General features: G+C 40.4%; 1 protein-coding gene across 4 annotated transcripts in view; it reads left to right on the forward strand.

The window, feature by feature from the left end:
* WWP1 (WW domain containing E3 ubiquitin protein ligase 1) overlaps window positions 1-25,511 on the forward strand; it is a 135,412-nt gene that overhangs the window by 15,351 nt on the left and 94,550 nt on the right. For all 4 annotated transcript variants that reach the window (XM_025264990.3, XM_044928513.2, XM_044928512.2 and 1 more), the window contains exons 2-3: window positions 10,185-10,279; window positions 22,757-22,847. In XM_025264990.3, the coding sequence (XP_025120775.3) occupies window positions 22,778-22,847 (70 nt within the window). In that variant the 5' untranslated portion in view covers window positions 10,185-10,279; window positions 22,757-22,777. The remainder of the gene's footprint in view (window positions 1-10,184; window positions 10,280-22,756; window positions 22,848-25,511) is intronic.

Consider the following 25,511-nt stretch of genomic DNA (forward strand, 5'->3'; position numbering starts at 1 on the left):
GTTGTATAAAATCACTTTTCGTTGCATGTCACAATCCGATGGAGAAATGGTTTGTTGTTGTGTAGAATAAGAGAAGATGACACTTCAAAAATGATGATGTTTTTGATTTTCAGTCAGCTCACGAGGCACCCACTTATTGAGCTTTTTACCTTTCCAGTTTGCTTCAAATGCGGAATGACCGTAGAATGGCCAAGGTTGAGTTCTTCGGCAACTTCTCAGGTAGTTGTAAGAGGATCAACTTTTTTTGATGACTGCTCTCATTTGGTTATTGTCCACTTCCGATGACCAGCCACTGTGATCTCCATCTGCAAAGCTCTCATCTCCTTTGCAAAACTTCTTGAACCACCACGCACTGTGTGTTTGTAGCAGTTCCTGGGCCAAATGTGTTCATGTTGCAAGTTGCCTCTGCTGTTTTCTGACCCATTTTGAACTCAAATTAAAAAAAAAATCACTCCAATTTGCTTTTTGTCTAACATCATTTCTGTAGTCTAAAATAAATATCAATTAAATGGCAGGTAATAGTCATTAGCAAAAAAAAACATAAAGTGAGAAATGAGCATTAAAATGATGTATAACATAACCACATTTACTGAAGAATGTAATCCATTATCAAATGACAAAGTTCAACAATGCAAAACCGCAATTATTTTTGCACCGACGTAATAACGAGTGGTCTGGCTCTTATGGGTTTGCTAGGCTCTTGTAGCTTGGTCTTGGCATCTCACAAGCACTTACAGCATTTCTGTTGGGAAAATCTGTACCGTGTTCTAAGTAGCTGTCTTTCCCCCAGGCTTTCAGAGTCTGCTTTATGTATGATTTGGGGATTTGCTTATGACTTCTGAATTATTCTGAATAGTTAGGGACAGAAAGTATTGAGTTTCATGAGCTCTTCTCTTGTTAATATATTTTTGGATATTTGAGTATTTAATAAGTCAAATGAACATTTTAGGTAACAATTATCCTCTACTTTTGTATTGAACGTTTTTTAATTGAGACTTTATTGTGGGCTGTCATGTTGGTAAGGTTGCACATGGACTTGGTACTCAGAATTATCCAGGCCAAGATGGGAGGGGGTACAGGTGGTTTATGGTCCCACCTGTATTGGATTTTCCTTAATATTTTAATTTAAAAGTTTCAGTTCTATGCTATATAAGTATACTGTTTAACATAGCCACTCTTTTACCATTTCTACAGGTTAAATATTTCATTCATTGTGAATCTTCATTCAACACACATTTTTTGAGTGTGTAGTAAGGGCTGAGCAGTGGGCCAGGGACTGGAATTATAAAGATGAGAATTAATAAAGAAATTTCCAGTGTAGTGGGGGTAGATAAAGAAAAAACACGGTTACAGTGCTATGTTTGCTTGAGCTGAATCTTGTGGGATGATTAGAAATTACGTAGATGAGCAGTAGGAATAATGTGTAGGAAGTCACTGGTGCCCAGATGTGTCTGTGAGAAGCACTTGGGGCCCACTGGCAGAATCCCCTGGCAAACCGAGCATGCAGCTCGGTTGAGGAAAGCTGGTAGTGGATTAGAAATGTGTCATTAGGGAGCTTTGGATAAAGAGCTTTTCTTTTCTTTTTTGAGAAAACCAGTTATTTTCTCTAGCTGAATTTTAATGAACAGAGGTGGCAGAGACTGTGTATACTTAATGCATCTGAATAACCACAATATTATAGTTTGTTAGTAGCTAGAATAGACCTGTTTCTCGTCTAGACCCTATGCTCTAAGCAGTTCTGCCATGGCTTTACTTGTAGGCGTGAACTGTGAAGGTGAATTGGAAAGAAAGGAAATCATGCGGGGATGGGCGCTGCTGTCTGCCTTGAGTTCCTTACCTCCATGTCCCTCTTAAAACAGGGATTGTTGTCTGCGTTTATTGACTGTTGTATTCCCCAGTGCCTCAGAGTGCCTCCTTCACTGAGGGAATTGGCAGTTAATCCCCTCCTTAACTTTCCAATATCGGAGGTACCTGCATTTTCACCCATTCTTTTCTCTCTAGTCTCACTTGTAAGGATTGTGTTTCTGCCTCTGGGTTAAATCTCAGCCAGTGTTTCTCAGAGATCTTGCCTTAGCAGTCATTGTCTTCTCTGTGACGTCAGCATTTTCCTGCCTGAAAGCACATTCAGGTCTCTTCTGTCTTCAAAAATAAAGCTATGTACCCCTCCCTTTAAGACTGCATCTCTTTTCCTTTATTATCACGCATCTGAAGAGGTTTCTGGCTGTTGATTTGCTTCTGAAGCTTGGCTTCTGGACCTCCCACTCTGTTAAAATTGCCCTTGCTGAGGGTCTGGTGGCATCCCTGTAGTCTAGTAAACTGTTTTCTCTTTTACGGATCTTACTGGAGTACTTGCTGGGCTGAGCCACTCTTCTTCTCCTTCAAATTCTTAAACTTTTGTTTTTTTTCAATTCTGTGCACAGTCCTCATCTACCGTTCCGCCTTTCAATATTGCTGTTCGCTAGGTGCTATCTGTACTGCTAATTGTATGCCAGTGGCCTTTCCTGGGTGAAAGACCACCTGTTGCAGCAGGTGGCTTCCGTTGGTTCTTGAGCTCCTGCTTGTGGGATGTCATGCGAACATTTAGCTCTAGCATCTATTTTCTGAGCTCTGTCTCAGTTGGTCAGTAATAATTTTGGGGGGCCTTCACTCAGCCAGGCTTTAGCCTGGGTTCTGGGAATGAATGAGATAGAATTTCTGCCCTTGCAGGTAGATACAAGGTTGGAGATAGAAGTAAGAGGGTAAAATAACTGAACATAAATGAGAATTACTAGGAAAGATAAAATAGGGTGAGGTGGTAGAGTTGAAGGAGCGGGGCTCTTTCTGTGCCTGGGCTAACTGGAGATTCTTTTCGGATGGATTATATTTGAGTGGAGCCCTGAGGCTGAGAAGGTAGCCGAGGGACTGTCAGATGGAGCAGGGGAAACAGAGAAGAGGGGAGGAGAGAGGTACGAGTTGTAGGGGCAGCAGGTCACATGGAGCCAGGTTTGAGTTTGGGTTTAGTGGAGTTAGAATGAGAGACCTTTGGAGAGCAAAAGAGCTTTTGCGATGATCCTGCTTTGGAAAGCTCGCTCTGACCACTGGATCGAGGATGGATGTGAGGGGCACGCAAGCATATGACATGAGAGGAGGAGTCAAGAGGCGGGCAGGGAGACCACGTGCTGCAGTCTAGGTGAGAAATCATGAAGCTTGGAGAAGAAGGTGGTATTGGAGATGGTGAGAGGTAATCTCTTTTATCCCTGCATCTGATTAGTCCACCAGTTATTACAGATTCTGGACTTACTATTGCTGCTGCTTCCTCTGTTTTTAGTCCCTTTCCAGCCTAGCTCACTGTCAGGCTCCCCTCACAACACTGTTAGAGCAGTTCTTCCAGAGTGGGAGTCCTTCCCTGATGAAAATGCACTGGTGCTCTGTGGCTTTCTCAGTACTCTTCAGGGGCAGCTTCTTTCTCGCTTCCTTAAGGGCTCATCTCTTGAAACTCACTCTCCACAAACTTCCCTGAGTGGAATCAGTGATGTATTCGCTGTCCACATTGGTGGCCTTCTCTGAGTACAGAAGGCTTGAAAGCACTCTTTCCTCTCGTATGGACAGCCTGACAAAGGAGTCCTGCACTGCTCATCTCCGCTGTTGACCGTCTCTCAGAAGCCTTTCCAGACACCTCGTCACTGTCCCACGGAATCTGACTTAGATGCTCCTCTGCTGTTGTTTAGTCACCAGGTCGTGTCTGACTTTCTGTGACCGCGTGGACTGTAACACTCCACGCTCCTCTGTCCGTGGGATTTCCCAGGCGAGCATACTGGAGTGGGTTGCCGTTGCCTTCTCCAGAGAATCTCCCCAACCCAAGGACTGAACCCACGTCTCCTGCATGGGCAGGCGGATTCTTTACCACTGAGTCACTGCTCCTGGGGAAGCCCGCCCTTCCTCTGTATTTCTGCTGCATTCTCTGCACCACCCTGTCAGCTTGACGCTGCTTATTGCCTTGTCTGTTTTTATGGCGAAATTATAAACTCACTGAGGGCAAAGAGCCTATCAGAGATGAGTTTTGTATTCCTAGTGTCTAACACACTACCTGAAAACATGCATTAGTAGATTTATATGCTGAATGACTTAAATCAGAAGTGTTAAAAGACGCCTACTTTGATTATTGATTTGATTATTGATACCTACTTTGATTATCAGATACCTGCTACCTGCTTTGTTTACTGATCAGCTCTGTTTTGTCCCATGGCAAATTGATTGTCTTTTACTGGAAAGGTTAGAGGCCTGAGTCAGGATTTCATAGGGAGCGTGTGGAGGCCCAGTCCGTGTTTATTGAGTGGATCCCCATCTGACGGTGCAGAGAGCCGCAAGAGAGAGTGGGTATGAGGTAGCTGTTTGGTCACGGAAGAAGAGGAAGATGTTTCAGCAGAGGGTGAGGTGGCAGCCAAACCACATGGGTGGAGAAGTGAGCAGGAGGTGAGAAAGGTTGGCTCTTCCTTTAAGAGGTTATTTGATCAAAGCATTTGGTCTTTCTTTTTATTGTCTTCTTGTTTTTTTAAATAACATAAGCCTCAGGTCGATTTGATGGCTGAAAAGAAGAGGGTATAAATGGGAGGAGAGAGTATATTTAGGAGGTGAAAAATATGTAGGTACTCAGTCACTTTGGAAAGGAGGGTAGTCTTCATTTTCAGAGACTCAATACTAGGACAGGGTATTGCATAATATATTTTTATAAGAATCACCCTCAGAAATTATTTAAAATATGGTAGATGGGGTGAGTGTCTCAGAAGGCCAAAGAGTTGAGTTTAAAAACAACCTCACTGTTCATAAAAATTTATTGATAGAATTGCAATAAGCAAGATTATATTTTTCTATAAATGCTTTGTCATTGTCTTATATGTAATGTTTTCCTGTGTTATGTGCTTAATAATTTAGTATTTATATATCACTTTGTAATTCACAAAGTGCTGATACAATAGTAATTTCTCCTAAGACATCTGCTGCTGAGAGAGGTTAAGTTACTTGTTGAAGGTTATGTCAGTTTACTTATTAGGCCTTTGTAAGCCAGACTGTTTTCTTAGCCATTTGTCAATATTAACCCATTTAATTCTCTTAATAAATCTATGAGGTAGGTGCCATTATTTTATAGATATAAAAACTGAGGCAGTGTAGGGTAAGGGAGCTTGCCAGTAGTGGAACCAGGATTTGAACCTAGACAATCTGGCTGCAGCATTCACTCTCTCAACTACTGCTATGGTGTCTTTTAGTAAATGTGGACGCAGAAGTTCAAATTCAGACTTGCCTCTGGAAATAGTTTCTTATTTTCAATCGTTGTTACTCTCTTCCCCCTACTCCCACCCCCATCGGCCAGACTGAAGGACTGCTATCAGTGAAAGTTTACTTGTTGACAGGATCTGAGTTGGGTTTCTTCTAACGTTACTAGATATTGAGAGTTTTATATTAAGTTTGCTGTAAATGTAGTGTTGCTTTTGTTTTTTTACTAACCTCTGACTTGGCATCTGGTCTTATCACTTCATGGGAAATAGATGGGGAAACAATGTCAGACTTCATTTTTTTGGGCTGCAAAATTACTGCAGATGGTGATTGCAGCCATGAAATTAAAAGACGCTTACTCCTTGGAAGGAAAGTTATGACCAACCTAGATAGCATATTCAAAAGCAGAGACATTACTTTGCCAACAAAGGTCCGTCTAGTCAAGGCTATGGTTTTTCCAATGGTCATGTATGGATGTGAGAGTTGGACTGTGAAGAAAGCTGAGCGCCGAAGAATTGATGCTTTTGAACTGTGGTGTTGGAGAAGACTCTTGAGAGTCCCTTGGACTGCAAGGAGATCCAACCAGTCCATCCTAAAGGAAGTCAGCCCTGAATATTCATTGGAAGGACTGATGCTGAAACTCCCATACTTTGGCCACCTCATTCGAAGAGTTGACTCATTGGAAAAGACTCTGATGCTGGGAGGGATTGGGGGCAGGAGGAGAAGGGGACAACAGAGGATGAGATGGCTGGATGGCATCACCGACTTGATGGAATGAGTTTGAGTGAACTCTGGGAGTTGGTGTTGGACAGGGAGGCCTGGCGTGCTGCGATTCATGGGGTCACAAAGAGTCGGACACGACTGAGCGACTGAACTGAACTGAACTGACTTGGAAAATGGCAAAACTCAGTATTTCTGTCAGCTCCAAATGGAAATATCTTTGATATTTGATCTCTCAACTGTCCTTTACTTTTTGTGTGTTATAGTTACTGCTAGCTTAGCCTCTAGTGTGAAGTAAAAGTGTTAGTTGCTCAGTCATTTCTGACTCTTTGCAACCCCGTGGATTGTAGCCCTCCATGGCTCCTCCCTCCATGGGATTCTCCAGGCAAGAATCCTGGAGTGGGTTGCCATTCCCTTCTCCAGGGCATCTTCCCCACCCAGGGATCAAACCTAAGTCTCCTGCATTGCAGGCACATTCTTTACTTCCTGGTCTGAGCCACCAGGAAGTACAAAGTCTGTTGTTGATTATTAATTGCTTTTGGGGGAAGGAATTTGCATTCTGTACGGACAGGAAACTCTTGTAAATTTTGCTGACTGGAGGTTTAGTAAGTAAAGATGTAGGAAATAAACTAAGAAATAAAATGCAGGGAATTAATGGGCAGTAGGTATAAGGGTGTGTGTCCTGATAATTTGAGGAGGCATGAGCTTCCCTGGTGGCTCAGAGGTTAAAGCGTCTGCCTGGAATGCAGGAGACCCGGGTTTGATCCCTGGGTCGGGAAGATTCCCCTGGAGAAGGAAAATGGCAACCCACTCCAGTACTCTTGCCTGGAGAATCCCATGGAGAGAGGCGCCTGGTAGGCTACAGTCCATGGGGTCGCAAAGAGTCAGACACAACTGAGCAACTTCACTTTCACGTACAAGGTTAAATTCAGCGAGGCTTTTGACTGTTACAGCAAGGGAAATGCAGTAACAATACAAGTATTTGAAAATTTGAGAAAGGAAAAGAAATTTTTATTAGGTAACTGATTGAGTAGATTGATTACACAGAGTGAGTTGAGAGCATGGTGGTCACATAGTGTGAAAATCTGAAACTGGGTGGAGATAATAAGAGTTGGATATTAATACAGACTTAGGAAATTCGACATTTTGAGGATAAATACATTTTCCTCATTAAACACACACACACACACACACACACACACACACACACCCCTCCTGTGTTCTTCCCATAAACTGGCATGTATTGGGCACTAAAATAAACTTTGAAGTTTACTGCAAGTACAGAAAGGTGGAAGGCAGATGCAGAAAGGTAGAAGAGAGAAAGTTGTGATTATTAGATCCTATGATTAAATAGGCACTTTTAGATTAAAAACAAAACAAAACACCCAGACTACAGTTGGAGGATAAAAAGCTCCTGTGGATGCTGGTCTTCGTTCGTCCATTGTCTGGCAGATACTGCAAGTGCTCTTCAAGTCACTGGAGTTACAGGAGTCAAAAGCATTATTTTCACTCAGTGGCACTTGCAGATGTGATCAGGAGGGTGAAATTCCTGTGTTTTGCTTTTAAAGGATTAATCAGTGAAGTTTATACAGAGGTTAGTGTGGACAAGTAAATTTTTAAGAAATCTTCTAGGTTCTATCCCAAATAATTAAAAGTACACATTGAGACCTCAGCACCAAGTTTATTTGAAGGTAGAGGAAAAGGCACAGTGGTTGAGGGCTCCTGGGAAGAAAGCCCTGTAGGAAATAGAGAAGAAATGCGGACACAGACATAGAGAACAGACTTACAGACACAGGGTGACTGAGGAAGAGAGGGAGGGACGTATGGAGAGAGTAACTTGGACACATACATTGCCACATGTAAAACAGATAGCCCATGGGAATTTGCTCTAGGACTCCAGGATCGCGGGGCTCGGTCACAATTGAGAGCAGTGGGATGGGGAGGGAGGTTCCTGAAGGAGGGGACATACAGGTACCATGTTGATATTTGGCAGAAACCAAGGCTGTAAAGCAATTATCCTTCAATTAAAAATAGGTAAATTTTTAAAAATTAAAATTCAACTCAATCAAAAGAGAATAATGTTAATGTTGCAGTGTTAAATTTGAAATGGTTGTACTTTGCCTGTTTCCTTGAGATGGGAATGTGAATGTGTAACTGGGAAGTGCTATGCAGACATAGGTAGGGGTGCTCTCGGCTGGCGGAGAGCTGGGGGTCCGAGGGGCTCGAGTTCTGTGGACAGGACGCAGCTCCTGGAGCCTGGCACGAGGTCACCCCTGCCGTCGGTGAGATAGAAGGGGGCGAGACCCAGGGTTGCCGAGGCTGGAGCAAGGGCGGCGACCTCAAGTTGGGAGGAGGCGCAGGACTGTGTTCAGAGGCCGCTCGGGAAGGCGTAAGTAATCTCGGAATCCTAGGAGACCGTGGTGGTGATCATTCGGAGAGTTCGATAAAAGGGAACGATTCTGAAGTTGAAAGGAACTGGGTACTGAGAAGGGTTTTCCTCCTTCCTCTCCCCTTTGCCCACGTGCAGTCACCTGGGCTTTGAAACTGAGGCCTGGTGATATGTAGTCCAGATAAAATGGATCTTTCCTTTCTGAATATTTCGGTCCTACAGAAACTGTAAAATCTAACAGAAGTGTGCTTTATTATATCAGGATTCTAGTGAAATGTTCTTGAGATACATCCAAAAGCTATCTCGGCAGTTAGAGCCATTGCATTGTTTTTTAAGGTTACCCTTTAGGGTCCCCATGTACCCAGGACTGAGATGTTCCCAAGAAGCAGGACTCAGCCTGGATGGTCTGTCTTTATCTTTGCCACATTCATTGAGTTTTAAATTTTAATTCATTGTTAAAATTCATTGAGTTTTAAATTTTGTTGCCTAAATGGCTTTTTAACCTTTCAAGTTCCACGTCCATTGGACTAACTTTCTTTATCAGCTGATATGTACCATCCTGTCTTGTTGCTGGGATGTTACCTGTGTATTAACGTCCTCAAACTAGAGTACCAGTGTGGAAACGGGAACCACTTTTGTGTCCTTGCCATACCCACTTTAATAGACTAGGCAGTCACTAAGTATATTTATTAATTGATCCAGGCAGATGGATACATGATGATATTTCTCTGCCTTTTCTAGTCCGTAATGCTGTGCATAGTATTCAAAATGAATCAGATCTGTTGGATTAAAAAAAAAAAATTTGCTTCTGACTCAAGAATGCCATCTTAAAGTAAGCAGGCAATTAAGATATATTTTCTGAGTGAGGCGTTGATAGGTCTGTAACCTTGGAGGACTGGAAATGTCATTTATTATCTACATTCAGGACTCTTGCTGTTCTTGGCAGTTGAATAGTAATGAGCTCTTATACAACTCTGTGATATTTTTAAAGGATTGAATTGGACGTAATCAGCTTACATATAACTAGCCATATATGTTATGACCTAAATTAATTTGGATGAGTAACCAATTCACTCAAACGTTTGTTAAAACTCAAACTTTGTTTTTTCCTTTTGCCATGCCTGGTCACACAGCTGTTTCAGTGGCAGAATTGGAAATGAAATTCAAATAGTCTGACTGCAGAATTGGCCTTTGAAAACTCTGTGGCATGTTGTCTTCCACAATTCGTTCCTCTTCTGTTCTCTGTCCTGGTTATGGCTCCGTTGTCCACCCAGATAACAAAGTGGGACATTTTAGTTGTGTGGAATCCTCCTTCCTTCTAAGACTCAGCTATCCATAATCATCTGTCAGAGATCTTACATGTATGCTGAGCTTTCTCCTTCTCATACCCAGTCGGGTTCAGATGAACTTGTTACTTTAAATCTGGACCCATTTCTACCAAAGTATTCTTCTAAAATGCAGTTCTTGCTATGGAAACCTATCAGTGTTACCTTCAGGATAAGCTTTAAACTTTAAACTACTGTGCTTTGTTTATTTTGGATACCATATGAACCATCCCATAGGGTTCTTTATAGTTTAGATTACTGTCTGCCTGTGGGCCTCCTCCCTTTGCACCAGTATTACAACAGTTCTCCGAATGCTCCATATTTTCTGTGATTCGTTATTGAAGAATTGCACTCTAACACAGTTTATTCGAAGGTTTCTTTCCCTGTGAGCCTCTTCCTGACTGAATCACCCTCTTCCTCTCGTGTGCCCAGATGTGGTGGCTGCCATTTTGCATCTGTTTTAGTAACTGTCACGCTGAAAGCCGTTTATCTGTTTATAGGTTGTCTCCTCACTGGACTATGAGCTCCGTGGAAGAAGGAATCGTGTCTTACTCATCTTTATATCTCCAGTGTCTAGAACAGTTCCTGGTACAAAGTAAGTGATTAACTAAGACTGTATTTAGCAGTTAAATTCCAGACATGTTGATAGTTAAGTATACCTATGTAGACTGAGAATACATTGTCATAAAAAAATATGGTTGTGGACTTTTAACACTTCTGAGCCACAGTTTTCTCATCTATAAGATGGAAATAGTACTTCCCTACTCATACAGTGTCACTCTAATGCTCATATTAAAGAATATATATAGGTACAGAAGCAACCTAAGTGTCCATCAGCAGGTAAGTGGATTAACACGTTATGATGTGTGTGTGCGTATATGTGTACAGTGGGGTATACATTTTAAGTGGCCATAAAAAGGAATGAAATTTTGCCATTTGTATCAACAGATGAACTTGGAGGGTATCATGCTCAGTGAAATAAGTCAGGCAAAGACATACTGTATGATATCACTTATATGTGGAATCTAAAAAAGCAACCAACTAGTGAATGTAACAGAAAAGAAAGATTCAGAGATACAGAGAATGAATTAGTGGTTACTGGTGTTGACAGGCAAGGATGAGGGGCAATATAAGGATAGGCGATTAAGAGGTATCAACTATTATGTATAAAATAAGCTACACGGATATATCTGTACACTTGGGAATACAGCCACTATTTTAAAATGATTATAAATGGAGTATAATCTTTAAAAATGATGAAACTATACTGTACATCTATAACTTACATAATATTGCACATCAGCTGTACTTCAATAAAAAATTCATTATCACATTAAAAAATCAGGTATGTAGCAGTACTTTCAGAGAAGGCAATGGCACCCCACTCCAGTCCTCTTGCCTGGAAAATCCCATGGGCGGAGGAGCCTGGTAGGCTGCAGTCCATGGTGTTGCTAAGAGTCAGACATGACTGAGCGACTTCACTTTCACTTTTCACTTTCATGCATTGGAGAAGGAAATGGCAGCCCCCTCCAGTGTTCTTGCCTGGAGAATCCCAGGGACCGGGGAGCCTGGTGGGCTGCCGTGAAGTGACTTAGCAGTAGCAGTAGCAGCAGCAGTACTTACGTGTATTTTAAGTGTGTGCCTGCTAAGTCACTTCAGTCGTGTTTGACTCTTTGCGACCTTATGGACTGTAGCCCGCCAGGCTTCTCTGTCCATGGGATTCTCCAGCAAGAATACTGGAGTGGGTTGCCATCCCCTCCTCCAGGGGATCTTCCTGACCCAGGGATCAAAACTTTGTCTCTTAGGTCTCCTGCATTGCCAGGCACACACCAGGCATTTACCACTAGCACCCCCTGGGAAGCCCTTAAGTGCCATGCAACTTTGTTATTAAACGAAATATGAAAGCTAATTGTTGAAGTAGATGATTTTGTTTGCTGTATATCTTGCCTGTTAAGGCAAAGTAGTACCATTTTTGAACCATTTTTATCACTTGCAGTTTAAATTTTCAGTTACTGGTGACTAGAGGCATGCACTCTAGAGTCTGAGGACTGGTCTGTATAGAACAAAGGGAGTAATAGCTAACAGAAAAAGTTTTAAGCAGTTAGCACGAACAGTCTTTTGCCTAGTTGGCAGTTTCATAGTCTGCACAGCGTTTTAAACTTTACAATTCTTTTTAAGTAACTCTTCCTCAGTCTTTATCCTCAGCAGTGACCTTTTGGTCTAATTCACTAATAAAGTCCCTCAATTTTCTTTTAATCTACCTCCAGATTAATTCATATCTTCACTTATCCTTCGATCCCTCATTTACTGTTCAGGGGAAGAAGTACCTCCTTTTCTTGGAAGACTAATTACACACCATCTGTGGGAACGCTGTGGCTTTTCTTTGTTTGGCTTATCAGGCTGCAGGCATACTCCCTACCTCATCTGATGAATTGATGATCGACACTTTTCTATGTCTACTTCCTTGTCATCATGTATTTTTTACACTTTTTAAAAGTCTGTAATTTGAACATGCCAGTTCTGGATTGTATTAATATGCGGAAGTTAATAATAAAAGCAAACCTTTGGGAACCAGTTACTCTGCTCAGAACTGGGTCAGTACCAACACAGTTAAAGAGGTGCCTGTGAGTACCTCTGTTACCTACATTCCTGCCCTGAAGTAACTGCCATTTTCAATTTTTTTTAATTATATTTTTAAAAAAATAGTATTACCACAGATATGTTTCTTTATTTTGAATTTAATATTATGTTTAGAGTCTTTTTAAAGCTTGCACAAATGTTTTAAGAAAAGTCTAGTTTATAAACAGATCTTTATATTTCAATGAAAATATCCAAGCATCATAAAAGAATGATAGAAAAGGCTCAGTGCATATTCAAATTTATAACAAGAATATAACCATGGAGAAATATTTTTGTACAATGTGGATATTGCTGTACCATATATAAAAGAAAGCTCCTTAGAGTGCAGAAGTGTAGCCAGATGTATCTCCACACTGTGGTTTCTTGAATTTGTGAAGAATGTTTCAGTTAGATTCATAGCATCCTCCTTGAAGAATGGTGATTGTCCTTTGCTTGCCCTTTGCACCTCAGCAGTTCTTCAGTGGGCCTCATTCTGTTGTTCATACTGATCACATAAGCTTTTGAGACACAGGATCCACAGTGTTCCCATGTTTCTGGATTCTTTTCTTTTTTTCTGTTGTGTAATTGTAGCATTTTCAGAAGAAATACATAGCAAAAGATGAGGCTATGGTAACTGCCAAAAGAATTCATTTCTTCTTTGTCGTTAAGAATTGGAAGTCTTCCTTGATGCTCAGTGTAGAACATTAAGTCTTGGAGGTGGGACTCAGTGAAAGAAAGATGTTACTACTTTGAACTCCTTTTTGTCTGTTTTCATTTACTATTCCGTTTTCTAAGATCCATTCATGTTGTTGCCTACAGCTATAGTTCATTCATTCTCACTACTGTACAATGTTCCATTGTGTATTAGCCTAATTCTTTTAACCATTTTTCTGCCAGTGAACATTTGAGCATATTGGTGATGGCTTTTATTATGAAGAATGCTTAAATTTGGAACAAGAATCAGTGCAAAATTTTTGTAGTATGTACCTAGAATTGTTTGTTAAGGACATGCAAATGATCAACTTTATAAAGTAATGCCAAGTTGTTTTCCAACAAGTTTACCAAATTTAATACCTACCAGCAGTTTAAGCTTTGCCAGTTTAAACAACTAGCAGCAGTGTGTAAAGAGTCACCACTGCCCCACCTTTTTTTCTTTCCATTATTTAGGTCAAAATTCCTAGTCTTTACCATTCTTGTGAGTTTGAAAATAGCATCTCTTGTGGTCTTAACTAGTATTTCTCTGATGAATAATTGAGATTCTGTATTTCTTAAAAATACTTCTTGGCCAGACAAGTTTCCATGTCTATAAAATTTCTATTCAGTTTGTTTTCTTTTCCCCACATTTGCTTACTTTTTTTTGTTTTTTTCAATTTTTTTGTCAAGGTTCTTACATAGTTTAATTACTAAAATTTATTCAGTTTTACATTTTGTAAATATCTCCCAGTTTGTGGCTTGTCTTTTAGTTGTTTGTTTTTAATGATGTTTTATGCTAAATAGAAGTTCTCAGTTTCCACACAGTCAAAATATTCATTCTTTTCTTCTTTGGTTAGTATGCTTAAGAAATCTTTCTTTTTGGGAGGACGCAAAACAATAGTATAATTTCTTTTAAAACTTTGTCTTTCATACTAATATCACTAGTCCATCTTGAATTGATTTTGTATATAATGTGAGGTAGGAATCCAGTCTAATTCTTCCAATATAGATAATATCAGGACCATTTAATTGTCCCTCCTTTCTCACAGTTCTGCATTGCTACATCTGTTGTATTAGTATGTCCTTAGATATGTAGGTATTTTGGGAAACTATTTTTTACTTTTTATTTTGTGTTGAAGGATACCAAATTAACAATGTTGGGATAGTTTCAGGTGGACAGCAGTGGGACTCAGCCACACGTACACATGTGTGCATTCTCTTGTGCGCCTCTTTATGTTGTTTCACTTTATTTGTTGTTGTTTTTATTCAGTCACTAAGTTGTGTCCAACTCTTTGCAACCCCATGGACTGCAGCACGCCAAGCTTCCCTGTCCTGCACTAACTCCCGGGGTTTGCTCAAACTCATGTCCATTGAATTAGTGATGCTGTCTAACTCTTTTATGCTCTGACACGCACTTCTCCTCTTGCCCTCAATCTTTCTCAGCATCAGAGTCTTTTCCAGTGAGTCAGTTCTTCACATCAGGTGGCCAAAGTATTGGAGCTTCAGCTTGCATCAGTCCTTCCAGTGAATATACAGGACTGATTTTCTTTAGGATTGACTGGCTTGATCTCCTCACAGTCCAAGGGACTCTCAAGAGTCTTTTCCAGCACCACAGTTCAAAAGCATCACTTCTTCAGTGCTCAGTCTTCTTTATGGTCCTGCTGTCACATCTGTACATGGTTACTGGAAAAACCACAGCCTTGACTCTGTGGACCTTTGTCAGCAAAGTGATGTCTTTGCTTTTAATATGCTATCTAGGTTTGTCATAGCTTTCCTTTTCTCCAGACAAGAATCCCAGAGTGGGTAGCCATTCCCTTCTCCAGGGGATCTTCTCAACCCAGGGATCCAACCCAGGTCTCCTGCATTGCAGACGGATTCTTTACTTCCTGAGCCACTAGGGAAGACCCTCCAAGGAGCAAGCGTCTTTTAATTTCAAGGCTGCAGTCACCATCAGCAGTGATCTGGGAACCCAAGAAAATGAAATCTGTCATTGCTTCCACCTTTTCCTTCTTCTATTTGCCATGAAGTGATGGGACAGGATGGTATGATCTTAGTTTTTTGAATGTTCAGTTTTAAGTCAGTGTTTTCAGTCTCCTCTTTCACTTTCATCAACGGGCCTTTAGTTCCTCTTCACTTTCTGCTGTTAGAGTGGTATCATCTTCATATCTGAGGTTTTGATATTTCTGTCACCAATCCTGATTCCAGCTTGTGCTTCATCCAGCCCAGCATTTCACATGATGTCCTCTGCATAGAAGTTAAATAAGCAGAGTGACAGTATATAGCCTTGACGTACTCCTTTCCCAATTTTGAACCAGTCAGTTGTTCATGTAAGGTTCTAAATGTTGCTTCCTGACCTGCATACATGTTTCTCAGGAGACAGGTAGGGTGGTCTAGTATTCCCATCTCTTGAAGAATTTTTCACAGTTTGTTGTGATTCATATATTCAGTGAAACAAATATTTTTTGGAATTCCCTTGCTTTCTCTATTATCCTACAAATTTTGTTAATTTGATCTCTGGTTCCTCTGCCCTTTCTAAACCCAACTTGTACTTCTGGAGTTCTCAATTCATGTATTACTGAAGCCTAGTTTGAAGGATTTTGAGCATAACCTTACTAGCATGTGAAAAGAGTGCAATTGTATAGTTTGAACATTGTTTAGCATTGCCCTTCTTTGCAATTGGAATGAAAACTGACCTTTTTCAGTCCTGTGGCCACTGGTGAGTTTTCCAAATTTGCTGGCATATTGAGTGCAGCACTTTCACAGCATATTCTTTTAGGATTTGAAATAGCTCAGCTAGAATTCTATCACCTCCACTAGCTTTGTTTGTAGTGATGCTTCCTAAGGGCCACTTGACTTTACACTTCAGGATGCTCGCTCTCTGTAAGTGACCACACTATCATGCTTATTCAGGTCATTATGATCTTTTTTGTATAATTCTTGTGTGTACTCTTGCCACCTCCTCTTAATCTCTTCTGCTTCTCTTAGGTCCTTAGCGTTTCTGTCTTTTATTGAACCCGTCTTTGCATGAAATGTTCCCTTGATATCTCCAGTTTTCTTGAAGAGATCTCTAGGCTTTCCCATTCTATTGTTTGCCTCTACTTCTTTGCATTGTTCATTGAAGAAGGTCTTATCTTCCCTTGTTATTCTCTGGAACTTTGTATTCAGTTGGGTATATCTTTCTGTTTCTCCTTTGCTTTTCACTTTTCTTTACTCAGCTATTTGCAAAGCCTCTTCAGACAACCACTTTGCCCTCTTGCATTTCTTTTTCTTTGGGATGGGTGGTAACTGCCTCCTGTGCAGTGTCACAAACCTCTGTCCATAGTTCTTTAGGCACTCTGTCTACCTGATCTAATCCCTTGAATCTATTTATCACCTCTTCTGTATACTCATAAAGGATTTTATTCAGGGCATACCTGAATGGCCTAGTGGCATTCCCTACTTTCTTCAATTTAAGTCTGAATTTTGTAATAAAGAGTTCATGATGTGAGCCACTGTTAGCTCCAGGTCTTGTTTTTGCTGACTGTATAGAATTTTTCCATCTTCAGCTGCAAAGTACAAAATCAATCTGATTTCAGTATTGACCATTTGGTGGTGTCCATGTGTAGAGTTGTCTTTTGTGTTGTTGAAAGAGGGTGTTGGCTGTGATCAGTGCGTTCTGTTGGCAAAACTCTATTAGCCTTTGCCCTGCTTCATTTTGTACTACAAGGCCAAACTTGCCCATTACTTGAGGTATCTCTTGACATCCTACTTTTGCATTCCAATCCCCTATGCTGAAAAGGACATCTTTTTTGGTGTTAGTTCTAGAAGGTCTTATAGGTAGGTCTTCATAGAACCGGTCAACTTCAGCTTCTTGGGCATTAGAGGTTGGGGCAGAGACTGGATGGCTGTGATGGTGAATGGTTTGCCCCCTGCTCTTCCCTGTAGCATATTGGACACCTTCCAACGTGTTGGGCTCATCTTCCACTTGTCACATCTTTATGCCTTTTCATATTGTTCATGCGTTCTTGTGGCAGGAATACTGCACTGTGTGGTTCATAGATTCGTTGAGTCACACGAGCTCCTTCACCACAGCCAGGCTGCGATCCATGAGGCTGCCATTGTATTTACCCTTCACCAAGTCTTGCCAGACATTTATTTGTTTTAGTATTTTCTAAGAACTGTGACTTTGTTGATATTCTCTGTTACTTTTTTTTAACTTCATTAGTTTCTGGTTTTTTTATTAACTTTTGCTTTCTTAGGGTTTACTGATTACTATCTTTCTAATTTAACAGATTGTCCTGTTAACTCATTTATTTTCAGCCTTTCTTCTTTTCCTAGGACAAGTCATTAAGGCTATAGATTTGCCTCAAACTGTAACATTTACTGTATTCCAAAAATGTTTGTAATTCAGTTACATTCATTTTTTAGTGTTTTTTTGGAAGCCTTATGTGCTGCAGTCCATGGGGTCACAAAGAGTCGGACACAACTTCGCAGCTAAACAACAAAACATTTTTATTTTTTGAAAGTGTATTCAGTTATTTATGTTTGGTTGAGCTGGGTCTTCATTGCTACTCGAGAGCTTTGTCTAGTTGCAGTGAGCAGGGGTTTTGCTCTTGTTGAGACGTGGGGGCTTCTCGTTGCGCTGGCTTAACTTGTTACAGAGTACGTGCCCTAGGGCAGGAGGCTTCAGTACTTCTGGCTCGAGGTTTCTACAGCACAGGCTCAGAACTTATGCCCTTGGGCTCAGTTGCTCCTGATGTGTGCAATCTTTCCAGACTGGGGACCTCACCTGTGTCCTCTGCATTGGCAGGTGGACTCACAACCCCTCTTCCCGGGGAGTCCAGTTTTTAGTATTTTTAGAAAAATTTCCATTACCATTTCTGACAACTCATGCAATATTTAGAAGTGTTATTATTTTCTATTTGTATTTTAAAAATTAATCTTTTATTATTGATTTTTAACTTAACTGCATTTTGATCAGCGCCCAGGAACAAAATTATACATATTCTTTGAAATTTAGTGACATTTTCATTACCTCCCAACATATGTATTGTTTTTCTATATGTCCCATGTATCCTTGAGAAGCCGAGAAAGCAATGGCACCTGACTCCAGTCCTCTTGCCTGGAAAATCCCATGGATGGAGGAGCCTGGTAGGCTGCAGTCCATGGGGTCGCTAAGAATCGGGCACGACTGAGCGACTTCACTTTCACTTTTCACTTTCATGCATTGGAGAAGGAACTGGCAGCCCCCTCCAGTGTTCTTGCCTGGAGAATCCCAGGGATGGCGGAGGCTGGTGGGTTGCCGTCTATGGGGTCGCACGGAGTCAGACACGACTGAAGCGACTTAGCAGCAGCAGCAGCAGCATCCTTGAGAAGAATGTTTGTTTTCTAACACTTATTAGGTTCTGTTCATTAAATTCTTGTTCATCATTTTTTGATTCACTTGATCTATAGAAAATTAGTGTGTGTTGAAATCACCCAAATCAGTGGTCAGTTGGTCAATTTCTTCCTGTAGTTCTAACAATCTTTACAGGCTTTTCTCCTCCTGGGAGATTGTGAATTATTATTATTATTTTTTTTTTTGCCTTGTCTGGATAGAGATTTGATTTGCTTAGAAATGTTTCAGGGTAGAGAGAGGCTAGGAGAAAGCACAGGGTGTAGAATTCTCTTTTTAATTTTCACTGTCAACTGGGAAAGCAGTGTACTCACGGTACTGAACTTAGAAGCTGCGTTCTTCAGGTTCCTTTGGGTTCTCAGATGCAGGTTAGAGCTCTTGATCCTTTTTGTTCTGTCTTCTCTCGGACTTCTTCCATTTGTCCTTATTACTTCATCTCTTGGTCCATGCTGGTGTTCATCTCTTGGTCCATGCATTTTTCAGGTTCCTTTGGGTTCTCAGATGCAGGCTAGAGCTCTTGATCCTTTTTGTTCTGTCTCCTCTCGGACTTCTTCCATTTGTCCTTATTACTTCATCTCTTGGTCCATGCTGGTGTTCCCACTTTCGACCTTTTGGGGCACTCACCACATCTGCCTTATTTTCATCTTTCCAGGTTGATCCTTGCTGAGATGGTTGAACTGGAGTGGCATCTCCACATCATTTCTAGGGGACTGCTGCTCTGTGTTTGAACTGAGATCAACAGAGGATTAGCACTTCGCTTCACCTAAGCATTCTCTCGATGGAGGGGCCAGCATTTCCTCTGGTAGCTCATCAGGTCTGGGAGGGGTAGAAGTTGGAGAGTGACAGTCTTTTGGTTTTACTGAGTATTTCATCTTTTTTCTAGAGAGGTCTCACTCTCTTTCACACACCCTGATCTGACTTCTGGTGGATGCGGCAAGATCCCAGTCCAAGGTGACTCACTTCCTGTTCTCGACCATCACTGTTCTTGAAATTCTTTACTTTGCCGGTTTTGGTGTCCCTCCGAGGCTGTCACTGTAGTTGGAGATCAAACCAGTCCATCCTAAAGAAAATCAGTCCTGAGTGTTTATTGGAAGGACTGATGCCGAAGCTAAAGCTCCAGTAATTTAGCCACCTGATGCAAAGAGCCGACTCATTGGAAAAGACCCTGATGATGCTGGGAAAGACTGAGGGCAGGAGGAGAAGGGGACGACAGAGGATGAGATGGTTGGATGGCATCACTGACTTGATGGACATGAGTTTGAGCAAGCTCCGGGAGAGGGTGAAGGACAGAGAAGCCTGGCGTGCTGCAGACCATGGGGTTGCAAAGAGTCGGACACGACTGAGTGACTGAACAGCAAGCTGATGCTGCCATTTCTCCTGTTCCTTCTGTAGCTGCTCTTCTGCTTCTTCTCTCACAACTGGGGCATCAGGCTGAGCTTTGCTGCTCCAAAGATAGAAGCTTCCTGAAAGCTAGATAAGGAGATACAAGCAGAGGAGACATCTGTTAGGAGTACTCTGAGGCTTTAAATGCAGTTTGGGTCTCTGGAAGGGTCCTCTTGTCGTCATACCTATAATATCTTGAGAGCAGTTGTCTTTGGTGCTCCACGACTGAACGTCCTATCTGTAGAGCTTCACAGTCATTGTCCCTCTTGTACCCGCTACAGCTTGCCTTTTTCCACTGTTTATCCTGAAGTCATGGCCTCTGTCACGGCCTCTGCTGCCTTAGTCATGACAGCAGTCGTGGCCTTCATAGCGATCATGATGTTTGCCTTCAAAGCTCTCTTCACCTCTTCTAGGTGAATAGGCAAATCCAGGCCGTCTGTGCAGGACAGCTTCTCCGGTCTGTATTTGTTTTGTGAAAATTCTGATTTCTTTTTCAGTGAAAAGAACCACCATCCTTGTCCCTGTCCTGTCCTTGATTAGCAGTGTTCCCTGGAATTCTGTTGTCTAGAGATTCTTTACTGAGGCTCTGGATGCTGAACAGGGACTCCAGGTTCTCAAACTGAGCATAATGAAAACCTTTCAACCTCCCTGCATTACTGGATTCTCATGGTAAATGCTCGGTGCTGATAACTCTCTAAAGAATTCCTGAGTGGAGACTCCTGCCTCTCACACGTTGGGCTCCCTAGAAAGACAGTGTAGGGTTGCAGATGGGGAAGTGGCCCTGTTCCCAGCAGCCTGTGGAGCGGTGGGCAGGAAGGAACAGTCAGTCTCAGGTGCTGGGGCGCGCTGTCATTGTAACTGTGCCAAGCGGTTGAAACAGCTGCCAGATCGTCTGTTTCGGGGTCGTAGATGCTGCTTCTACCATGCTATACCATTTCTCAACCCAGAAGTCTGTTAGGGACTGCCCATCCTTTTTGGCTGAGATCACTTTGTTGGGCTGGGAGAAGGAACCAAAGCTAGGCTATTTTTTTTTTTTTTTTTTTAAAGCATGCAAATTTGGAGTTCTCTATCTGCTTACTTAGATTGAATCTTGTATCATTTTCTTTGTTTTCCCTAATAATGCTCTTTTTCTGCTATTATAACTAAGCCCAGCTTTCCTTTTGTTTGTATTTGCCTAATACGTCCTTTTCCATATTTTTGCTTCCATGCTGTCAGCATCTTTATTTTGTGAGCATCTCTCGTCTTACTCTTGAATTTACTGTTACTGTGATTATTTCTATATTTGCACTCTCTTTCTTTGTGCTTTCTGATAATGCTGGTTGTTTATGCTTTTTTTTTTTTCTTTCCTTTTCTAGCTGTTTTTTGGGAATTGAATTTTTTTTTTTAATTGTATTCTCTTCTACTCGGCTGGTTTGGAAATTACACTTCTATTTCTGTTCTTCTGTGGTTACCCTTGAAATCCTGCTGGGAATGCTATGTAGTCCAGAGTTAAGCCAGAGCATAGGCCCTCTGCCGAACGATGCAGAGAGTTGACCTCGTCAGCCCCTGTCCTCTCGCTCCCTGCCCAGCCCCTCTACTCTGTGCTTCTGTATTTTAATGGTTTATTCTGGTTTTATTTACATACCGTTATAAGATGTCAGTGTTGTTATTTTATTGGCAGTGTTTATCTAGATTTACTTGTGTGCTGACCAGTTTCTTTACTCATCTTTCCCTTCCTGCATCTCAGAGCATCCTCCTGTGTAATTTTATTCTTTTTTGGAAAACGTGTCCTTCAGATTTTGTCGAAGTAAAGGCCTGCTGTTGGTAAACTTTTTTTGGTTTCTCTGGCAAAGTCTTGATACCTTCTGTGTTCCAAAGAGAGTTTTGGTGCTTGAATAAATTTTCTCAGTTTTCGCAGATAGGTGCTTGTTCCGCCTTCTGTGTTTCCATCGCTGCTTGTTGAGAATTCTGCTGTCACTCAACTCTCTCTTCTGAGTGTCGTCACTCTTGTCTGGCTGCTTTTAGCATGCCCTGTGTTTTGGTGCTGTGCGGCGTGACTGCTGTGTGTCCCTGGGTGTCCAAACATGAGTGTCTTCATGTTTACCCCAACTGTTTTATTCAGTGTTTCTTAGAATTGTGAACAAGTGTATTTCACGGGTCTAGAAAACTGAGTCATTTTCTCTGCTAGTATGACCTCCTCTTTCTTCATTTTCTGAGATTATGAGTAGAAATATATGTCAGGTCACATTTTATCTTTTCATGTCTTTTAGTTTCTCTTTGATTTTTCAAGCTGTTTATCTCAGCATTACTTCTAAATGAATTTTTAAACTTTATATTCAAGTTTGGTGATTCTGTCTTAAGTGCTATGTAATCTGAATAAACTATAGGCTCTAATTTGTAATAATATATTGATATTGGTTCATTACTTATGACAAATATAGCATCCTAATGTAAGAAATCAATAGTAGAGGATACTGGGTATAGGATATATGAGAATGCTATTTTCTTTACAACTTTTCTGTAAATCTGAAACTGTTCTAAAATGAAGAGTTTAAGCAAATTTGAAATGGTTCTTTTTCAGATATGCAGTGCCATGTTCATGGTCTCTTTGCTTGACCAATATGCCTTTTATTACTAAAACTAATTTTTTAAAATTTATGTTTAATAATTTTTATTATTTTTATGTTTATTAAATTATGCTTAAAAATCATAATAATAAAGTCCATGAGGGTAAGAAACATATTTATATTACTTTTTTCAATCTTGCCCTTAATGTTCATCTTTATCTTAATAGGTTAAAGGTGAATAGAATTTAGCCTTAAAATAGTTGCCATGCAGGAGAAAGCTGAAGTAGCTCAGCTTTGTGTTTTATTTAAAAATTAAAAATAGGGTAGGGCAGTGAAATAGAACTTGAAAAAGTTATCTATAAAAAGAAACATGCAAGATTTACTGGGGACAAGGTGTTAATTGTATTGAAAATTATAATCTCTAGTCTAATATATGAATAAATTAACTTTTTTATAGATTTAAGCTGAATTTTGGGACATGGCCACTGCTTCACCAAGGTCTGATACTAGTAATAACCACAGTGGAAGGTTGCAGTTACAGGTAACTGGTAAGTTGCTTTCACAGTAATTTAAACTAATAGTTCTCTGATGAAAATTTCTTTTTAATACCTAATTTAGTAGACTTATTTCATAAGTATCTTTTCTTTTAGATTCATGCCATGGTGTATTTGTTGCAGTAGGCCTCAAAGATAGAAACTCTGTAAAAATATTTATTCCATGAGTATTTACTGAACCTGTACTGGATACAGAGGAGCTCTATCCTTTTTGGTAGTGGGAGACTTTGGGTATTAGAATAAGCTCCATTGAACTGAGCTGGTCTTTAAATGATTATTAGAATGGAGAAAGATACTAAAAGCCCTTTTCCATGCATTTAAGCCATTCATTCAATCATGGGCAAATATTTGTTAAGTGGAAATCCATATATGAAAACACAAGACCCTAGTACTCCAGGGACTTACTATATAATGTCAAGCAGGTTTGTTTTGCATGGACAGTTACCATGCAAAGTGACTATTAACTGGATTCAGTGAGCACTTAAAGGAAAGTGTCATAGTTCTGCTTGGAACTGGAGATGGCCTACAGGTCTGTGAAAGTAGGGTAAGAGAAGGATTCACAGAGGGTAACACTTTGACTCTTATAGGAAGGATTAGAGTACATTGCAGATTGGCAGCCAAAGGTATGGGAGGAAGAAGGAACAGCAAATGTAAAAGCATGGAAGAGCCTTGGTTCAGATCATTTATTCTAGCTAACTGGAGTAATGATTGAAAGAGTGGTCCTTAAACCAGCAATTTTACTTGTATAAATTTATCTTGCAGGTATTTATATTGTTTATATATGCATATAAATAATGTCCACATATAATGTATGTGGATAGTTTATGTATAAATATCTGCAAGATAAATTAGTAGGAGTAACAGAAAAAGAATCTTTAATACCAAAAGATTGGCAGAATTCTAGATAAACAATGACATGAAATGAATATGTGTACCAGTAACAGCCAAGTTCTAAGGTAATATTTTTAAGTGAAAGAGCTAAGTATGAAATAGTGCATATAGCCATATGGATATGAGAAAGGAGGGGTGTTTGTATGTGGCTCTGTGCTTAGAACATTAGAAATAATATTTGCCTTAGGAAGGGCAGGTTGAGTTTTGGATAAGAAGGAGACAGACTGTAATTCCCATGGTACTCATAACTATCAGGTCAGCTGTTAATAGGAGTTTTCAGTGAACAGAGCTAGAAGACATTTATTGTCTTAGCAAAAAACAAATCCCGAGTTCATGCTGATATTGCTAATTCTAAAGAATAGGTGTAGTCTGTAAATAACTATTTTCCACTAAAAAAAAAGTTATTTTTACTTCATTTTACTTTATATTTCTGTTTTCTCTTAACTTCAGAATTTTAGTTCTAAATAATATCAGCACAGGTATATCTGTTTTATCCTAACACACACACACACACAAGAAGTCTTAGCAGCGTTAAGGTTACTGAAAGTAACAGGCCATCTCATTGCAGTTTTAAGATTTCTCTGTGAGCGTCCCTCCTTCATATGTATAGTCAGAGTTATTTTTAAATTTGGTTATTTTACATTTGGTTATGCCACCAACTGGGTTAGTCAGATTCATTGCTTTCAGTTATTTATTTTTTATTTAATTTTATTTTATCACCATATAAGGCATTTATACAGTTCTAGAGTCAAAATCGTTAAGTCAGGATGATATTTGGAGAAGTCTGGGCACTCTGTCCATTCCTTCCCCTTCTTTCTCTTCCCCTTTGGAAACATTTTTATTAGTGTTGTTTTATCCATCTGTTGCTTCTTTTTGAAAATATAAGCAGGTATACACATTATGTGCATGCATATCTTTCCTCTCAATCTTCCTAGTTCTTAGCACCTAGTTCCTGCACCTTGCTTTTCTTCATTTAACAGTAATATCCTAGGGTAATGTCCATAGCAGAGTATTCCATACACCTTTTTATCGCTGCGCAGCACTTTGTTGACTGGATGTACCAAAGTTAATTCAGCTAGTGCCCTACTGATGGACATTGGGTTCCATTTTTTGCTATTGCAAATAGTGCTACAATAAAGGGCTACATGTGTCATAGGATAGAATTCTAGAATAAGATTGCTTGATCAAATAGTAAGCACGTGTGATACTATCAATCACAGTTGACCCCTGAACCACAGAGATTATGGTGCCGAGTCCTGCGCATTTGAAAAATCTGTGCATAACTTTACAATCAGCCCTCAATATCCATGGTTCCATATCCATGAATACAGCCAACTCCTGATGGTATAGTACATAGTATGTCCTTATCTTAAAAAATCTGTGTAGAAGTGTATCCCCACGACTCAAACCACTGTTGTTCAGAGGTCAACTGTTGTGAAGTTCCTTTCCATAGGATCTGTACTATTTCTGTGTTCCCACCAGGTGTCTATGAGAGTGCCTGTTTTCCTATAGCCTCATCAAGATACGCTATCAGGCATGATGACACTTAGGTAAGAGGCAGTATCTGAAGTGTCATTTTATATATCATTTCTTTCATTATGAGTGAGGTTGAGGCGTATTTCAGGGATATTTGTATTTAGTTTTGTGTGAACTGTGAACTTACATATTTTCAAGCAATTCCCTGATGATTCTGATGTGTATTCCACATAAGTGTAATTCCTGATACTTATGTTTTTCCTCTGCATAAGCTTAGAGCTGTATCCTTGG

The sequence above is a fragment of the Bubalus bubalis genome, chromosome 15 (assembly GCF_019923935.1).
Source record: "Bubalus bubalis isolate 160015118507 breed Murrah chromosome 15, NDDB_SH_1, whole genome shotgun sequence".
In the NCBI taxonomy this organism is placed as follows: Eukaryota; Metazoa; Chordata; class Mammalia; order Artiodactyla; family Bovidae; genus Bubalus; species Bubalus bubalis.